At 41.0% G+C, this 14,921-nt stretch overlaps 1 protein-coding gene across 1 annotated transcript in view; it reads right to left on the bottom strand.

Annotated features, from left to right (window-relative positions):
* Positions 1-334: 334 nt before the first annotated feature.
* Positions 335-14,921, bottom strand: part of LOC137351119 (protein lifeguard 1-like) — a 75,997-nt gene continuing 61,410 nt past the window's right edge. The window contains exon 7 of the mRNA XM_068015745.1: positions 335-4,814. Coding sequence (XP_067871846.1) covers positions 4,665-4,814 — 150 coding nt within the window. The 3' untranslated portion in view covers positions 335-4,664. The remainder of the gene's footprint in view (positions 4,815-14,921) is intronic.

Here is a 14,921-nt window from a genome sequence, read left to right as displayed (position 1 = left end):
TAGTTCTGTGTCGTAGCTTCACCAGGTTGGCACCTCATTTTTAGCTATGCCTGGTATTGAAAGGGTAGTAAAGGCTAATACTGTTACTATTGTATTCTGTTTTTATCATTATAGAAAATTTCTAAGTGGCTTAAATGAGTGAATTAATAACTACAGAAAGCAAAGTTTCCAACAGAAGCAAGACTGTGCATTTCATGAACTGTATGTACACACGATTCAGTTTTTTCTGATTGCAAAATCAACTTTTCTAAACTAAACTGCAAAACCCAACACTAAAAATTGAGATTTAAATAGTTGGTTCAGAATCTCTAATTTTCAAAGGATGAAACTGCTATTGTGCATGAAAATTTTATTTAAATAATTTAATTACTGCAACGGTGCATCAACTATAGCAATACAGAACATATCTGAGGTAAAAAGTGCATTTAACTACAGACCTCTAGCAACCACAATGAGTTTCATCAGATAGGCATCTAATTTGTTAACAGCAAATACTGAGTTTACAAAACTGAACATTTAGAATGGGTTTTATGTTCATTATAGCCAATTTAATACATGAAGGGATAATATAGTCAACATTTCCCTAGGTGCAAAACTTGTCAACTGAGAATACATCCAAAGCTCACTCTCCTAACCGAAGTCGAAATGAGATTATAGAAAATATAGGTATTACAACTTCAGTTGCTTGACAGTAAAAAAAAAATTAACAGTGCCAAATTAATTCAAGAAACTTTACTAAATCTTAGTCTGTTCTAAAACAAAGTTATTTTAAAAGAATCCCAAAAGACTGCATTAAACAGGTTTAAAGGACATACACAAAAGATTTGTGGTAATAAATATCAATCTTCTAAATACTATACATCTAGGATTTGTTTAGTTGAAAACTACTTAATTGAAATGAATATAAACCAAGTTGAGAGTCTGAAAGTATCTGCTAAAAGTTGTACAAGAGTTCTTCTGTCTTGTTTTTAAAGACACGTCAAATCCTTTCAATATAATGTGAAAGTGAAAATAGCTCTCAGTATATTGACTTAAGCAGTTACTTAAGAATGCTGAGAGATCAAATTAGCAACCAATCTGGATTAAATGAAGTACTGTAAATAAGAATCAGTAAAGTAAGGGAAAAATCATCTGTTGCTGGAGTTGTCAACACATTTGGAATGTGCTTCATCATTTTGCAAATGCATTATGAAATTAGACAGACACCATGAACAGGGTCAGAACTTGAGATGATGTAAATTGCAATCAAAATTCCCTCAATTTATGAATTGCATTTTTTTTTATATATATATTTTGGTAATTTTTTGTGCTCAAAATAGAAAGGACCATTTCATGGTAATCTCAAGGAGCACACAGGTAGAAACTTTCCCAACTGGATAGCAAATGTCAGCATTATTTACTGCCAGGTAAAGTGAAACAAGTCGAATGCAGAGAAAAGCTCCCCCCGATCTACCTCGATAATGTGACTTATTCCAAATCTCGTAAGGACGACTTTTGCCATACTGGTGTCATATTTTCCATCACTACACCAAACATCCTTGTAGCTAGAGTAAGATTGCCTACTGGGTGCCAAAATAGACAGTTTCCACAGGTTCACTGGGAACTAGGTTGAGATTTCAAACAAAAGCCAGAAGCGGTGAGGCACTCAATCCATTCTTCCAGGTTGAATTGGAGCCAAGGACCCAGTGGGTGAAAGGAAAATGTGCGAACTCATTACACCTTAAAACAAAAATCTGTATGTAGGGATTTGTACAACTACATAGAGAGAACTGTGGACGATTCCCAAATGTTATAGTTCCAATCTACACCTCGAGCATTTACTTGGCCTCACTGAGCAGATTTTACCAGCCTACTTAACATGCATAGTTCCATAGGAAAGGACAAGTAGGATTACAAATCTCACAAACTCTAGCATTGTTAGAACAACAGAAGTTCACAAGTTCAGGCTAAATCATGACATAGAAAGCAAAATGATTTTGGGATGGGGGAAAAATGAGCAGAGAATTACAATTTTAATTTGGATTTGGTCAGTGTTTAACTTCAGATGATTAGTCTCTTGGCATTAGCCTGCCCTAATAGTTAGGAAGGGTATATGGCAATGCACAAAGTTTCAATGGACTAGATTTTCTCTTCTCATCTGCCTTTTTGAGGCACCAAGAAAAGCATAGGATGAAAAAAGGTTAAGCTGATGTGGTGACGTAGAGGCGAGAGGAAGATTGTGTGGATCATAAACATTGGTTAGCTAAATGGCTTGTTTCTGTGCTGTAAACTTCTATTTAAAAGGGCCATGCATAAACTTGGCCAATCGTCAGCACAGTTACGGTAAAGGACTATAGATCACTGTGGTTTTAAATTAAATTCATGACATGGAGGCGAGCCTTCAGGTCAGCAGTATTAATTAATGGGACAAAGGGTGGACAATTTAAAAGTCTTACAACTTTCATACCATGCCTCATTTCGTTTGAATATAATTTTTCCTAATGCTTGTTTTCAAAAACAAAAGCAAATTTAAAAACAAATATTGCCTGGAGGCAGGTTCTTTGTTTTCTTGTGTCAAGATAATATACCTCAAAGTGGAATGTGAATTATTCTCAGTTTGATATCTGCTCAAAATTAAAAACACATACTATGCATCGTCATTAACTTTTATCCCCATTGAGATTAAACAGTTCCTTGCAAGTTTCTACAAATGGTTTATATTGCATGTTAGAAAGAAATATTTAGAATGAACATGAGGAAGAAAGATCTAAAACTCAGCCTGTTCAAGTACTACACTAGACTTTTCCAAACACCATTACATAAAAATTAGTTTTACTCATGCATTTTTGAACAGCTGTACAAGTTCTGGGTTCACAGTCAATAACATTTTAGATATTTAAACACACTATAGTCTTCACTTATTTGACAAAGTAAACTACTCCTTAAAATGCTAACTGTTTGGACCAGCCTCCTTTATAGCACTTAATTTTAAGCAAATCAAATCCTTGATTACCTCATACTTTTTAAAGCATTTACAGAAATCTTCCCATCCAAGTACATACAAATCTGAATCCTTCAGTGAAGTCATTCTGGATGGTCCCTTGACTGATCACACTAATGCAATTATAATGGATACAAAAATGTACATTAGTTAATCCTACATGTTAAGTTTCACTGGAGGAGTTAGGTACGTCACAAAACATTAACATCTGTCATATGCAGAGTTGCCCTTCTTGTTCCACCAACCCCAAATATGATTAGCCAAAACCTAATTTCTTTGGCTGTTTGATAGGACAATAATTTAATCTGAGGTCTTAAGCATTGAATCATGAAACCTATTTATTGAAGATTGCACTTAAGACTAATATTTTTAAATGATCGAATAAAAGTGTTAGGTTCTGTGGATTTCTAAGTCTGTTGAGCTAAAAGCTGAAAAAAATATCAGGAATTAAGGTGTTTGCAACATGCACTCCGAAAAGCAACCAGATGTGCCTAATAAGTACTGAAGTCCCAGCATCACAAATGTCTTCATTCATGTATGCATCATAAATCTACGAAGGGTTAAAAATGCAATGCAATCCTAGTCAGTTACAGCGCCACTAAGCAGTTCTAAACACTTTCCTCAACAATACAGCTTCTACTCAGAACACATTCCAAGGCAGCCAGCCAAAGAGGCAGTTTCATTGAGTAATCAAAATAGAAATAAACCACTGAGGGACCTTTCTTCTCTTGGGCTCAATTCTAACTTGTGGTTTTAGAAGCAAACTCAAAGCTTTGCACATTAGCAAAAATAACCTATTTGAAAAAGACCAATTCTTTACTCTTACATTTCAATAACTGAAGTGTTGTCTTCATTCAAGGATAAAGGCTGGTTTCCAGCATTTTTATTAAATTAGTCCCCCAAGAAGGACCCATTATAACTACTAGATTTAGACACATCATGCAGTTTGCCATAGAGTCAAAACAACTGTGGCTTCCTCTCCTTAACCCATCCACGAACCAATACCCTCCGCCAACTATGTATATACAGGCTGTACAGGGCAACAAGATTGGTGCATTAAAGGCTACAATTTTTCCTAAATCAAATCAATAGCTGTAATTCAAAATGTTACAGGTTTCACATTTAGTAGGTTAACTTAATTTCACCGATTTGCAAACTATGCGTGCAAGTTAAGGTTCACTTGATATTATACAGATTCATATCTAGAATTTAGTATGTTTACAGACATTGGATACTTCTTCCTCAGTTGGTTTAAACACAGAAGCAAAATACCTCAAATCGTAATTAGCATAATAAAGTTTAGAGTGTATTGCAGTGGTGTCAATCTGACTCTTCTACAAAGAAATTTCCACTTATTTCTAAATTAACTATTTGCAATTTAATCTTCTGATTTGGAAAGGTGAACCCTAAACTCACTAGACTATGCAAGTTAGAAGGGAATATCAAATGTCTCGATGAACCTGATGCAAGAAGCAATTGAGACTGAATGCACTGATGGCCACAGTGAAGCTGTTACATTCACATTTGCCCATCCATGCAAACATGCTTATTCACAGGAGTGGCATTACAACTGTACCAGTCAAAAGGAATATTCCTTAACCTAGACTACACAACAAAGGAAAGATGGCTTCAGGTTAGTTCTTCACTGCACTAGGAGCACATTTGTTCCTTGTCTGCTGACACCTCACTCTCTGGTACTCCCAATGATGGTCATGAGGAACATAAAAATATTGATAATATCGGTATAAAGGTTGAGTGCTGCAAAAACGTATTCCTCCGGACTGATAACCAGCTGTTTGTTCCCTAGGATCATCTGTGTGTCAATGGCCAAGAACTGCAGAAGAATTAAGAGCACAGAGTTAGATTGGACAGCTTACCTCCTTTAAATGTTTATTCTCTATTCTGTAAAATTAGCAAATGCATATCTCTGTTGATCTCCCCAAACTGACTGGCTCACTGAATTGTGTGCACACTTTACCAGATGATGTCTGTTCAAAATAGGATTTATGATTTCCCAAACCTTTCTCATTGTGCTAGATTTTGCTCGACCCAGCAGTTGAACAATATCTTAAGCAGTCTTCATATACCTTATGAATTTTCTCTCCTACTCGCATGGCATGCGAGAAAATCAGCAAGTGTTGGGGAAAAGGGGAGAAATAAGAATGTTTTCTATAGGCACATTAGTAGTAAGACATGGTTAGTCGTAAGGTCAGATAGGGCTTCTAAGACATGAAGGAAGCAGGCATGTGTTGGAATACTAGGAAATTGCAGAGATACATCTTTTGCCTCTGTCTTCACAGAAGACTACAATACTCCAGGTGGGTATAGTATAGTGGAAGTTAACATTCAAAGACATAGCATTAAAGAAATAACTCAAAGTTAAGGCAAGCAATCACTGGAATCAAAGCATTCATAAGATATAACAGAAATAACTGCAATTTTTCAAAATTCTGTGGAAAGGAAAACTAGAAAAAAAAACTCCATTCTCTAACCCTAGTGAACCTAGTTACCAAGTGAGATCTTAAAGGGAAATTTTCCTAACAGGATAAGTCTACTTTTTTTTTTTATATACAGGCCAATACATTTGCAATTAAAATTTGTAAAGTACTGAAATTTTGAATTGAAGCTTACCCTCATAACACCAGCCATTTAAGTTATTTCTTACCAATTCGCTGATAAACATACAAGGGCTTTGGAAATATCCAGGCCTTAAGTGCTGTGAGAGTGCGTGACTGCTTCCAGTCTATCAAATTTTCCCAGCTTCATAAGGATGTAGATGTGTGACATCTTTATGATAGCTATGTGCCACTGTCAAGGTGACAGTGTGATAAACTCAAGAAGAAATGCATTGCATTTATCCTTAAATATTGCTTGGCTGTAGAATTAATTAGGAAACCATATCGTTTTGTTATTTGTTTAGGAGTTTATACTTTCGATTTGTTCCAGAACCTCAACATTTATTTATGGGAGAAGGATAGACTTCAGAATTGTTAGCTACAAAAACAAACTTAAATGGTTACCAATGGATGGAATATAATAGGAGATAAGAGAAGATTCAGTACTTCAATTTGATTGAAGCTCTTTCTTTGCCCCAGTGTAATAATGTTTTCTATAACTTTTCATTGATATAAATGCTGTGGTTGGCAGGTATCTCAAGATTCACACTGACTGGGGTTTTATGCCTTAAATAGGAGGAAATTTAGCAGCCTACTTGAGTGTGTGCCCCACAACGAGAAAACTGACAGCTACAGTCAAATTGTAATATCTTATGGTACATCCCAGATTTTAAAACTACAATCTAGTCATTTAATAAAAGCAAAATACTGCAGATGCTGGAAATCTGAAATAAACACAAAGTGCTGGAAATACTCAGCAAGTCAGGCAGCTTCTGTGGAAAGGGAAGCTAGACTGGGTATTGTGTAATTAGGATTAGTTAACAATCTTGTTGTGCGGGGTTCCTTGGGAAAGAGCGACCATAACATGATAGAATTCTTCATTAAGATAGAGAGTGAGAGAGTTGATTCCAAGACTAGGGTCCTGAATCTAAATAAGGAAACTATGAAGGAGTCACTGTGGCACATCCACGAGGTGGAGGACTATGTGGATGGCACGTTGCAGGAGGTAGTCAAGCTGGTGCTTAGGTTAGTACAGTCGGGGGGTGACTTGGTGGATGTCGGACGGACAAAGAAGTCAGGGCAGGTAGTAGAACAAAGAAAATTACAGCACAGGAACAGGCCCTTCGGCCCTCCAAGCCTGCGCCGATCCAGATCCTCTACCTAAACCTGTCGCCTATTTTCTAAGGGTCTGTATCTCTTTGCTTCCTGCCCATTCATGTATCTGTCTAGATACATCTTAAAAGACGCTATCGTGCCCGCGTCTACCACCTCCACTGGCAACGCGTTCCAAGCACCCACCACCCTCTGCGTAAAGAACTTTCCACGCATATCCCCCCTAAACTTTTCTCCTCTCACTTTGAACTCGTGACCCCTAGTAATTGAATCCCCCAGTCTGGGAAAAAGCTTCTTGCTATCCACCCTGTCTATACCTCTCATGATTTTGTACACCTCAATCAGCTCCCCCCTCAACCTCCGTCTTTCCAATGAAAATAATCCTAATCTGCTCAACCTCTCTTCATAGCTAGCGCCCTCCATACCAGGCAACATCCTGGTGAACCTCCTCTGCACCCTCTCCAAAGCATCTACATCCTTTTGGTAATGTGGCGACCAGAACTGCACGCAGTATTCCAAATGTGGCCGAACCAAAGTCTTATACAACTGTAACATGACCTGCCAACCCTTGTACTCAATACCCCGTCCGATGAAGGAAAGCATGCCGTATGCCTTCTTGACCACTCTATTGACCTGCGTTGCCACCTTCAGGGAACAATGGACCTGAACACCCAAATCTCTCTGTACATCAATTTTCCCCAGGACTTTTCCATTTACTGTATAGTTCACTCTTGAATTGGATCTTCCAAAATGCATCACCTCACATTTGCCCTGATTGAACTCCATCTGCCATTTCTCTGCCCAATTCTCCAATCTATCTATATTCTGCTGTATTCTCAGACAGTCCCCTTCACTATCTGCTACTCCACCAATCTTAGTGTCGTCTGCAAACTTGCTAATCAGACCACCTATACTTTCCTCCAAATCATTTATGTATATCACAAACAACAGTGGTCCCAGCACGGAGCCCTGTGGAACACCACTGGTCACACGTCTCCATTTTGAGAAACTCCCTTCCACTGCTACTCTCTGTCTCCTGTTGCCCAGCCAGTTCTTTATCCATCTAGCTAGTACACCTTGGACCCCATGCGACTTCACTTTCTCCAGCAACCTACCATGGGGAACCTCATCAAACGCCTTACTGAAGTCCATGTATATGACATCTACAGCCCTTCCCTCATTAATCAACTTTGTCACTTCCTCAAAGAATTCTATGAAGTTGGTAAGACATGACCTTCCCTGCACAAAACCATGTTGCCTATCACTGATACGCTCATTTTCTTCCAAATGGGAATAGATCCTATCCCTCAGTATCTTCTCCAGCAGCTTCCCTACCACTGACGTCAGGCTCACCGGTCTATAATTACCTGGATTATCCCTGCTACCCTTATTAAACAAGGGGACAACATTAGCAATTCTCCAGTCCTCCGGGACCTCACCCATGTTTAAGGATGCTGCAAAGATATCTGTTAAGGCCCGAGCTATTTCCTCTCTCGCTTCCCTCAGTAACCTGGGATAGATCCCATCCGGACCTGGGGACTTGTCCACCTTAATGCCTTTTAGAATACCCAACACTTCCTCCCTCCTTATGCCGACTTGACCTAGAGTAATCAAACATCTATCCCTAACCTCAACATCCGTCATGTCCCTCTCTTCGGTGAATAGTGCAGGAGTCTGCAAAGGACATCCCACTTTCTAACCGGTATTCAGTTCTGAGTACCGATGAGGGAGAGGGTTCCTCTGGAGAATGCACCGAGAGTCATGACCAGAATGTCATGGCCGACTCAGCTGTGCTGGGAAGGAGAAAAAGGGACAAGAGGGTAATAGTGGTAGGGGATTCTATGGTTAGAGGAACAGATAGGCATTTCTGTGGTCGCAGACATGATTCCAGGATGGTATGTTGCCTCCCTGGTGCAAGGGTCTTGGATATCACTGAGCAGCTACGAAGTATTCTGGAGGGTGAGGGTGCATAGCCGGAGGTCGTGGTCCACGTTGATACCAATAGCAGAAAGAGGGATGAGGCCCTGCAAAAAGACTTTAGGGAGCTCGGCAGATTAAAAAGTAGGACCTCAAAAGGTTGTAACCTCTGGGTTTCTTCCAGTGCCACGGGCTAGTGAGTATATGAATAGGAGGTTAGAAGATGGTGCAGGAGGGAGGGCTTTAGATTTCTGGGCCTGTTTCTAGTGAAGGTGGGATCTGTATAAGATGGATGGGTTGAACCTGAACCAGAACTGGACCAGCATCCTTGCTGGGAGGTTTGCTAGTGCTGTTGGGGTGGGGGTGGGGGGGGGGGGAAGGGAAGGGGTTTAAAACTAATTTGGCAGGGGGATGGGATACAGAGTGGAAGCACAATAGTGGGTGATGTACAATCAAATATAAATGTGAAGCTAAGTCAGTCCGGAGGACAGAGTAAATGTCGGCCTGTTAAGGCTCAGGCAAATAATGCAAGGCTGGATTGTATCTATTTTAATGCAAGGAGTCTTACTAGTAAGGCAGATGAATTGAGGACATTGAGTAACAGATGGGAATATGATATTATTGCTATCACTGAGACATGGTTGAGGGAAGGGCAGGACTGGCAGCTTAATATCCCAGGGTATAGAATCTTCAGACGTGATAGGGGAGGGGGTAAAAGAGGAGGTGGTATTATGCTGTTGATTAGAGACAATTACTGCAGTAAGGAGGGATGATATCTTAGAAGGTTCCTCTAATGAGGCCATATGGGTAGAACTTAAAAACAAAAAGGGGGCTATTACTTGGCTGGGAGTGTACTACAGGCCTCCAGTCAGGCAGTGGTAGAGGAGCAGATATGTAGGCAAATCTCAGAGGTGCAATAATAGGGTAATAGTAGTAGGGGATTTCAACTTCCCCTATATTATTCTTCTTCTTTGGCCTCCTTGTCTCGGGAGACAATGGGTAAGCGCCTGGAGATGGTCAGTGGTTTGTGGAGCAGCGCCTGGAGTGGCTATAAAGGCCAATACCAGAGTGACAGACTCTTCCACAGGTGCTGCAGAAAAAATTGGTTGTCGGGGCTGTTACACAGTTGGCTCCCTCCTTGCGCCTCTGTCTTTTTTCCTGCCAACTGCTAAGTCTCTTCGACTCGCCACACTTTAGCCCCGCCTTTATGGCTGCCCGCCAGCTCTAGCGATCGCTGGCAACTGACTCCCACGACTTGTGATCAATGTCATAGATCAATGTCGGAGACATAGATGGCCGGTAGGTCTGATACCAGTGGCGTGCTCACTGTACAATGTGTCCTTGGGGATCGTGCCATCTTCCATGCGACTCACATAAATAATGGTACTATATATATCCCCCTTATATTAGAGGGGATAGTATTAGTGCAAAAAGCTTAAAGGGGGCGAAATTCTTCAAGTGCATTCAGGAGAGCTTGTTGAGCCAGCTCGTAGAGTCCTACAAGAGGAGAAGCGGTACTGGACTTAATCCTAGGGAATGAAGCTGGACAAGTGGTAGAAGTGGCAGTGGGGGAGCATTTTAGGGATAGTGACCATAACTCTAAGATTTAAGATTGTTATGGAAAAAAGACAGAGGGACTGGAAAGAAGAGTACTGAATTGGGGGAAGGCAGATTTCAATATGATAAAATAGGATCTGGCCAAAGTTAACTTGCAGCAGCTTCCTATCGGAAAGTCTACATAAGACCAGTGGGAGTCATTCAGAAGGGAAATTGAGGGGGTTCTGGTGCAACATGTTCTTGCAAAGGTGAAGAGTAGGACCAACAGGTCAAGGGAACTTTGGATGTCAAGGGATATCGAGGATTGGATAAGGAAAAAAAAAAAGAGGCGCATGGCAGATTCAGAGTGCTGAAAACAGCAGAGGCCCTAGAGGAGTATAGCAAGTGTAGGGCAGTACTTAAAAAAGTAATTAGGAGAGCGAAGAGGGGGCATGAAAAATCACACAGACAAGATAAAGGAAAATCCCAAGGCGTTTTAAAGTATGTCAGAGGCAAGAGGATAACCAGAGAAAAAGTGGGGCCCATTAGGGATCAAAGTGGCAATCTGTGTGTGGAGCCGGAGGACATAGGTGAGGTTTTGAATGATTACTTTTCATGTGTTCACAATGGAGGGACAATGTAACTGTAGTGATCAGGAAAGGGGATTGTGATATACTTGATCAAATTAGCATTGAAAAGGACTAAGTATTAGCGGGCTTGAAGGTGGATAAATCCCCAGGCCCAGATGAGATGTATCCCAAGCTATGTGAGGCAAGGGAGGAGATAGCGGGGGCTCTGACACAAATTTTCAGATCCTCTCTGGCCACAGGAGAGGTACCAGAGGATTGGAGGACAGCGAATGTAGTACCATTATTTAAGAAGGGTAGCAGGGATAAATCAGGTAATTACAGGCCAGTAAGTCTTACATCAGTGGTAGGGAAATTATAGGAAAAAATTCTGAGAGACAGGATTAATCTCCACTTGGAGAGACAGGGATTAATCAGGGATAGTCAGCATGACTTTGTCAGGGGGAGATCGTGTCTAACTAACAAATTTGATTGAATTTTGAGAGGCGGTGACTAGAGGTGTAGATGAGAGTAAAGCAGTTGTAGTCTACATGGACTTCAGTAAGGCTTTTGATAAGGGAGATTGGTTAAGAAAGTAAAGGCCCATGGGATCCAGGGTAATTTGGCAAATTGGATTCAAAATTTGCTTAGTGGCAGGAGGCAGAGGGCGATGGTAGAGGGTTGTTTCTGCGAGTGGAAGCCCGTGACCAGTGGTGTACCGCAGGGATCGGTGCTGGGACCCTTACTGTTTGTCGTGTACATTAATGATTTAGACATGAATATAGGAGCTATGATCAGTAAGTTTGCGGACGACACGAAAATTGGTGGTGTCGTAAATAGTGAGGAAGAAAGCCTTAGACTACAGGACAACATAGATGGGCTGGTAAGATGGGCGGAGCAGTGGCAAATGGAGTTTAATCCTGAGAAGTGTGAGGTGATTACTTTGGGAAGTTTAACAAGGCAATGGATGGTAGGACCCTAGAGAGTATAGAGGGTCAGAGGGACCTTGGGGTGCTTGTCCATAGGTCACTGAAGGCAGCAGCACAGGTAGATAAGGTGGTTAGGAAGGCATATGGGATATTTGCCTTTATTAGCCGAGGCATAGAATACAAGAGCTGTATAAAACGCTGGTTAGGCCACAGTTGGAGTACTGTGTACAGTTCTGGTCGCCACACTATAAAGGAGGATGTGATTGCAGTGGAGAGGGTGCAGAGGAGATTCACCAGGATGTTGCCTGGGCTGGAGCATTTCAGTTATGAAGACAGACTAGATAGGCTGGGTTGTTTTCCTTGGAGCAGAGAAGGCTGAAGAGGGGGACCTGATCGAGGTATACAAAATTATGAGGGGCATTGAAAGGATAGATAGGAAGAAACTTTTTCCCTTAGCAGAGTGGTCAATAACTAGGGGGCATAGATTTAAGGTAAGGGGCAGGATGTTTAGAGGGGAGTTGAGGAGGAATTTTTTCACCCAGAGGGTGGTTGGAATCTGGAACACACGGCCTAGAGGGGTGGTAGAGGCAAGAACACTCACAGCATTCAAGAAATATTTAGATGAGCACTTGAAACGCCATAACATACAAGGCAACAGGCCAAGTGCGGGGAAATGGGATGAGTTAGGACAGTTGCTCGATGGTCAGTGCAGGCGCGTTGGGCCGAAGGGCCTGTTTCTGTGCTGTAAAACTCTATGACTCTAGCTATTCACAATATATATTAATGATATAGATGAGGGTATTAATCATGTTTGCAGACGAAACAAAGCTGGGTGGGAGTGTGAGCTGTGAGGAGGATGCAGAGAAGCTCCAGTGTGTTTCGGACAGGTTGAGTGAGTGGGCAAATAACATGGCAGATGCAGTATAATGCAGATAAATGCGAGGTTATCCACTTTGGTGGCAAAAACAGAAAGGCTGATTATTATTTGAACGGCGATAGATTGGGAAAGGGAGAGGTGCAGCAAGACCTGGGTGTCCTTGTGCACCAGTCGCTGAAAGTAAGCATGCAGGTGCAGCAGGCAGTTAAGAAATGCTGGCCTTCATAGCAAGAGGATTCGAGTACAGGAGCAAGGATGTCTTGCTGCAATTATACAAGGCCTTGGTGAGATCACATCTTGAGAATTGTGTGCAGTTTTGGTCTCCTTATCTGAGGAGGGATGTTCTTACTATGGAGGGAGTGCAGCGAAGGTTCACCAGACTGATTTTTGGGATGGCAGGACTGACGAAAGAAGAAAGATTGGGTCAATTAGGCTTGTATTCGCTAGAGTTTAGAAGAATGAGAGGGGATCTCATAGAAACCTACAAAATGCCAACAGGACTGGACAGACTAGATGCAGGAAGGATGTTCCCGATGGTGGGGGGAGTCCAAGACCAGGGGTCACAGTCTAAGGATAAGAGGTCCATTTAGGACTGAGATGAGGAGGGATTTCTTCAACCAGAGTGGCTCTACCACAGAAAGCAGTTGAGGCCAAATCATTAAATATATTCAAGAAAGTGTTAGATACTAGTTCTTAGGACTAAAGGGATCAAGGGATACGGGGAGAAAGCCAGGGTACTGAGTTTGGATGATCAGCCATGATCGTATTGAATAGCGGTGCAGGCTCAAAGGGCCGAATGGCCTACTCCTGCTCCTATTTTTCTATGTTTTCTAACATTTCAGGTCTGTGACCTGATGAAAGGTTACAGACCTGAAACATTAACCAATCAAATCAGTCTGCAGACATAGCTCGTTACGTGAAGAATATTACTACAAATATTGTCTCATTTGAATTTTATACTAAGTAAATGGCCTTTTTTTATAGAATTTTTATACAGTAAATATTTTGTAGATGTTTTAACACTGAAATATATTACTGTGGAATCTACATTTTAAAAATAAAGCCTAAACTTTGAACTAATGTGTGTGGAGTGTTCTACTGAAGGTCTTGAACCAAAAATCAGAAATCTCAGTGAAGCTTTTAAAATATAGTTTAACAACCCTTGAACATTTTCCAATTTTTTTTTGAAGTGAGTATTGTAGATAAGCTTTCAATACAGGATATATAGACTTTCTTTACATCTCCTTCCATCTGATGTATTTTTACATCTTGGCCAAATTCTGTAATGACCAGTAACACTAATGAGCAACTCCAGGAATAGGAAATTGCCTTTATAAAAAAAAAGTTTTAATTCCTTCTTGGAAAAAGATGCCAGCTTTGATTCTGTAGTATCGCTCTTGAATTCTAGTCAGAACGTTGTGGATTAAAGTTGCACTCCAGAAACGTGAACACAAAGTCTAGACTGAAAGGAACCAACTGCAACATGCGAAAATACTTTATTTGAAAAACGCAGCATGTGGTTAGGAGCTGGAATGCACCGCCTGAAAGTGTGGTGGCGGCAGATTCAATCGTGGCTTTCAAAAAGGGAACTGGATAAGCACCTTGAGAAAATAATCTGCAGGGCTACAGAGAAAGGGCAGGGGAGTGCAACGAGTTGAGTTGTTTTTGCAGAGAGCCAGCATGGGCATGATGGGCCAAATGGCCTCCTTCTATGTTGTAACCATTCTATAATACACCATAAGAGGTGCTGTCTTTCAGATGAGACATTAAACAAAGCCCCCTCAGATGGCTGAAATAGACCCCAACTACACTCACTTTTTGAAGAGAACCTTGCCTGGTGTCCTACCTAATATTTATCCCTCAACCAAAATTACTAAGAACAGATTATTTGGCTATTATCACATTGCTGTTTGTGGGAGCTCAGTGTGTTAAATAGGCTACTGTGCTACCTCCATTGCAACACTGACTACAGCTAATGAAGTACTTTTGAATGTAAAGCACTATTGGACATCCTGAGGTTGCGAAAGGCACAATATAAATGCAAACCCAGGAGGTCTGGCAGCGTCTGTGGAGAGAGAAAAGCAAAGTTAACGTTTCAAGTCAGTGACCTTTTCATCAGAACTGGCAAAGGTTAGAAATGTAATAGGTTTTAAGCAAATAAAGTGGGGGTGGGGCAAAAGAGAAAAAATTGGAAGGTGTTGATAGGACAGAGGGTCACAGAGAATAACTGACAAGGTGGTCATGGGGCAAAGACAAAGTGTGTTAAATGGTGTGGTGAAATACAAAGCGTTAGTGCAGAGAGGGTGTTAAATGCCAGAATAATGAAAGCCCTAACCAAAAGCAAAACATGAAAAAAAAGTGGGCAGGTACATGGCAAAAAAAGTGTAA

The sequence above is a fragment of the Heterodontus francisci genome, chromosome 2 (assembly GCF_036365525.1).
Source record: "Heterodontus francisci isolate sHetFra1 chromosome 2, sHetFra1.hap1, whole genome shotgun sequence".
Taxonomy (NCBI): Eukaryota; Metazoa; Chordata; class Chondrichthyes; order Heterodontiformes; family Heterodontidae; genus Heterodontus; species Heterodontus francisci.
The sequence above is the reverse complement of the archived record's forward strand: the minus strand, read 5'-3'. Positions and strand labels throughout refer to the sequence as shown.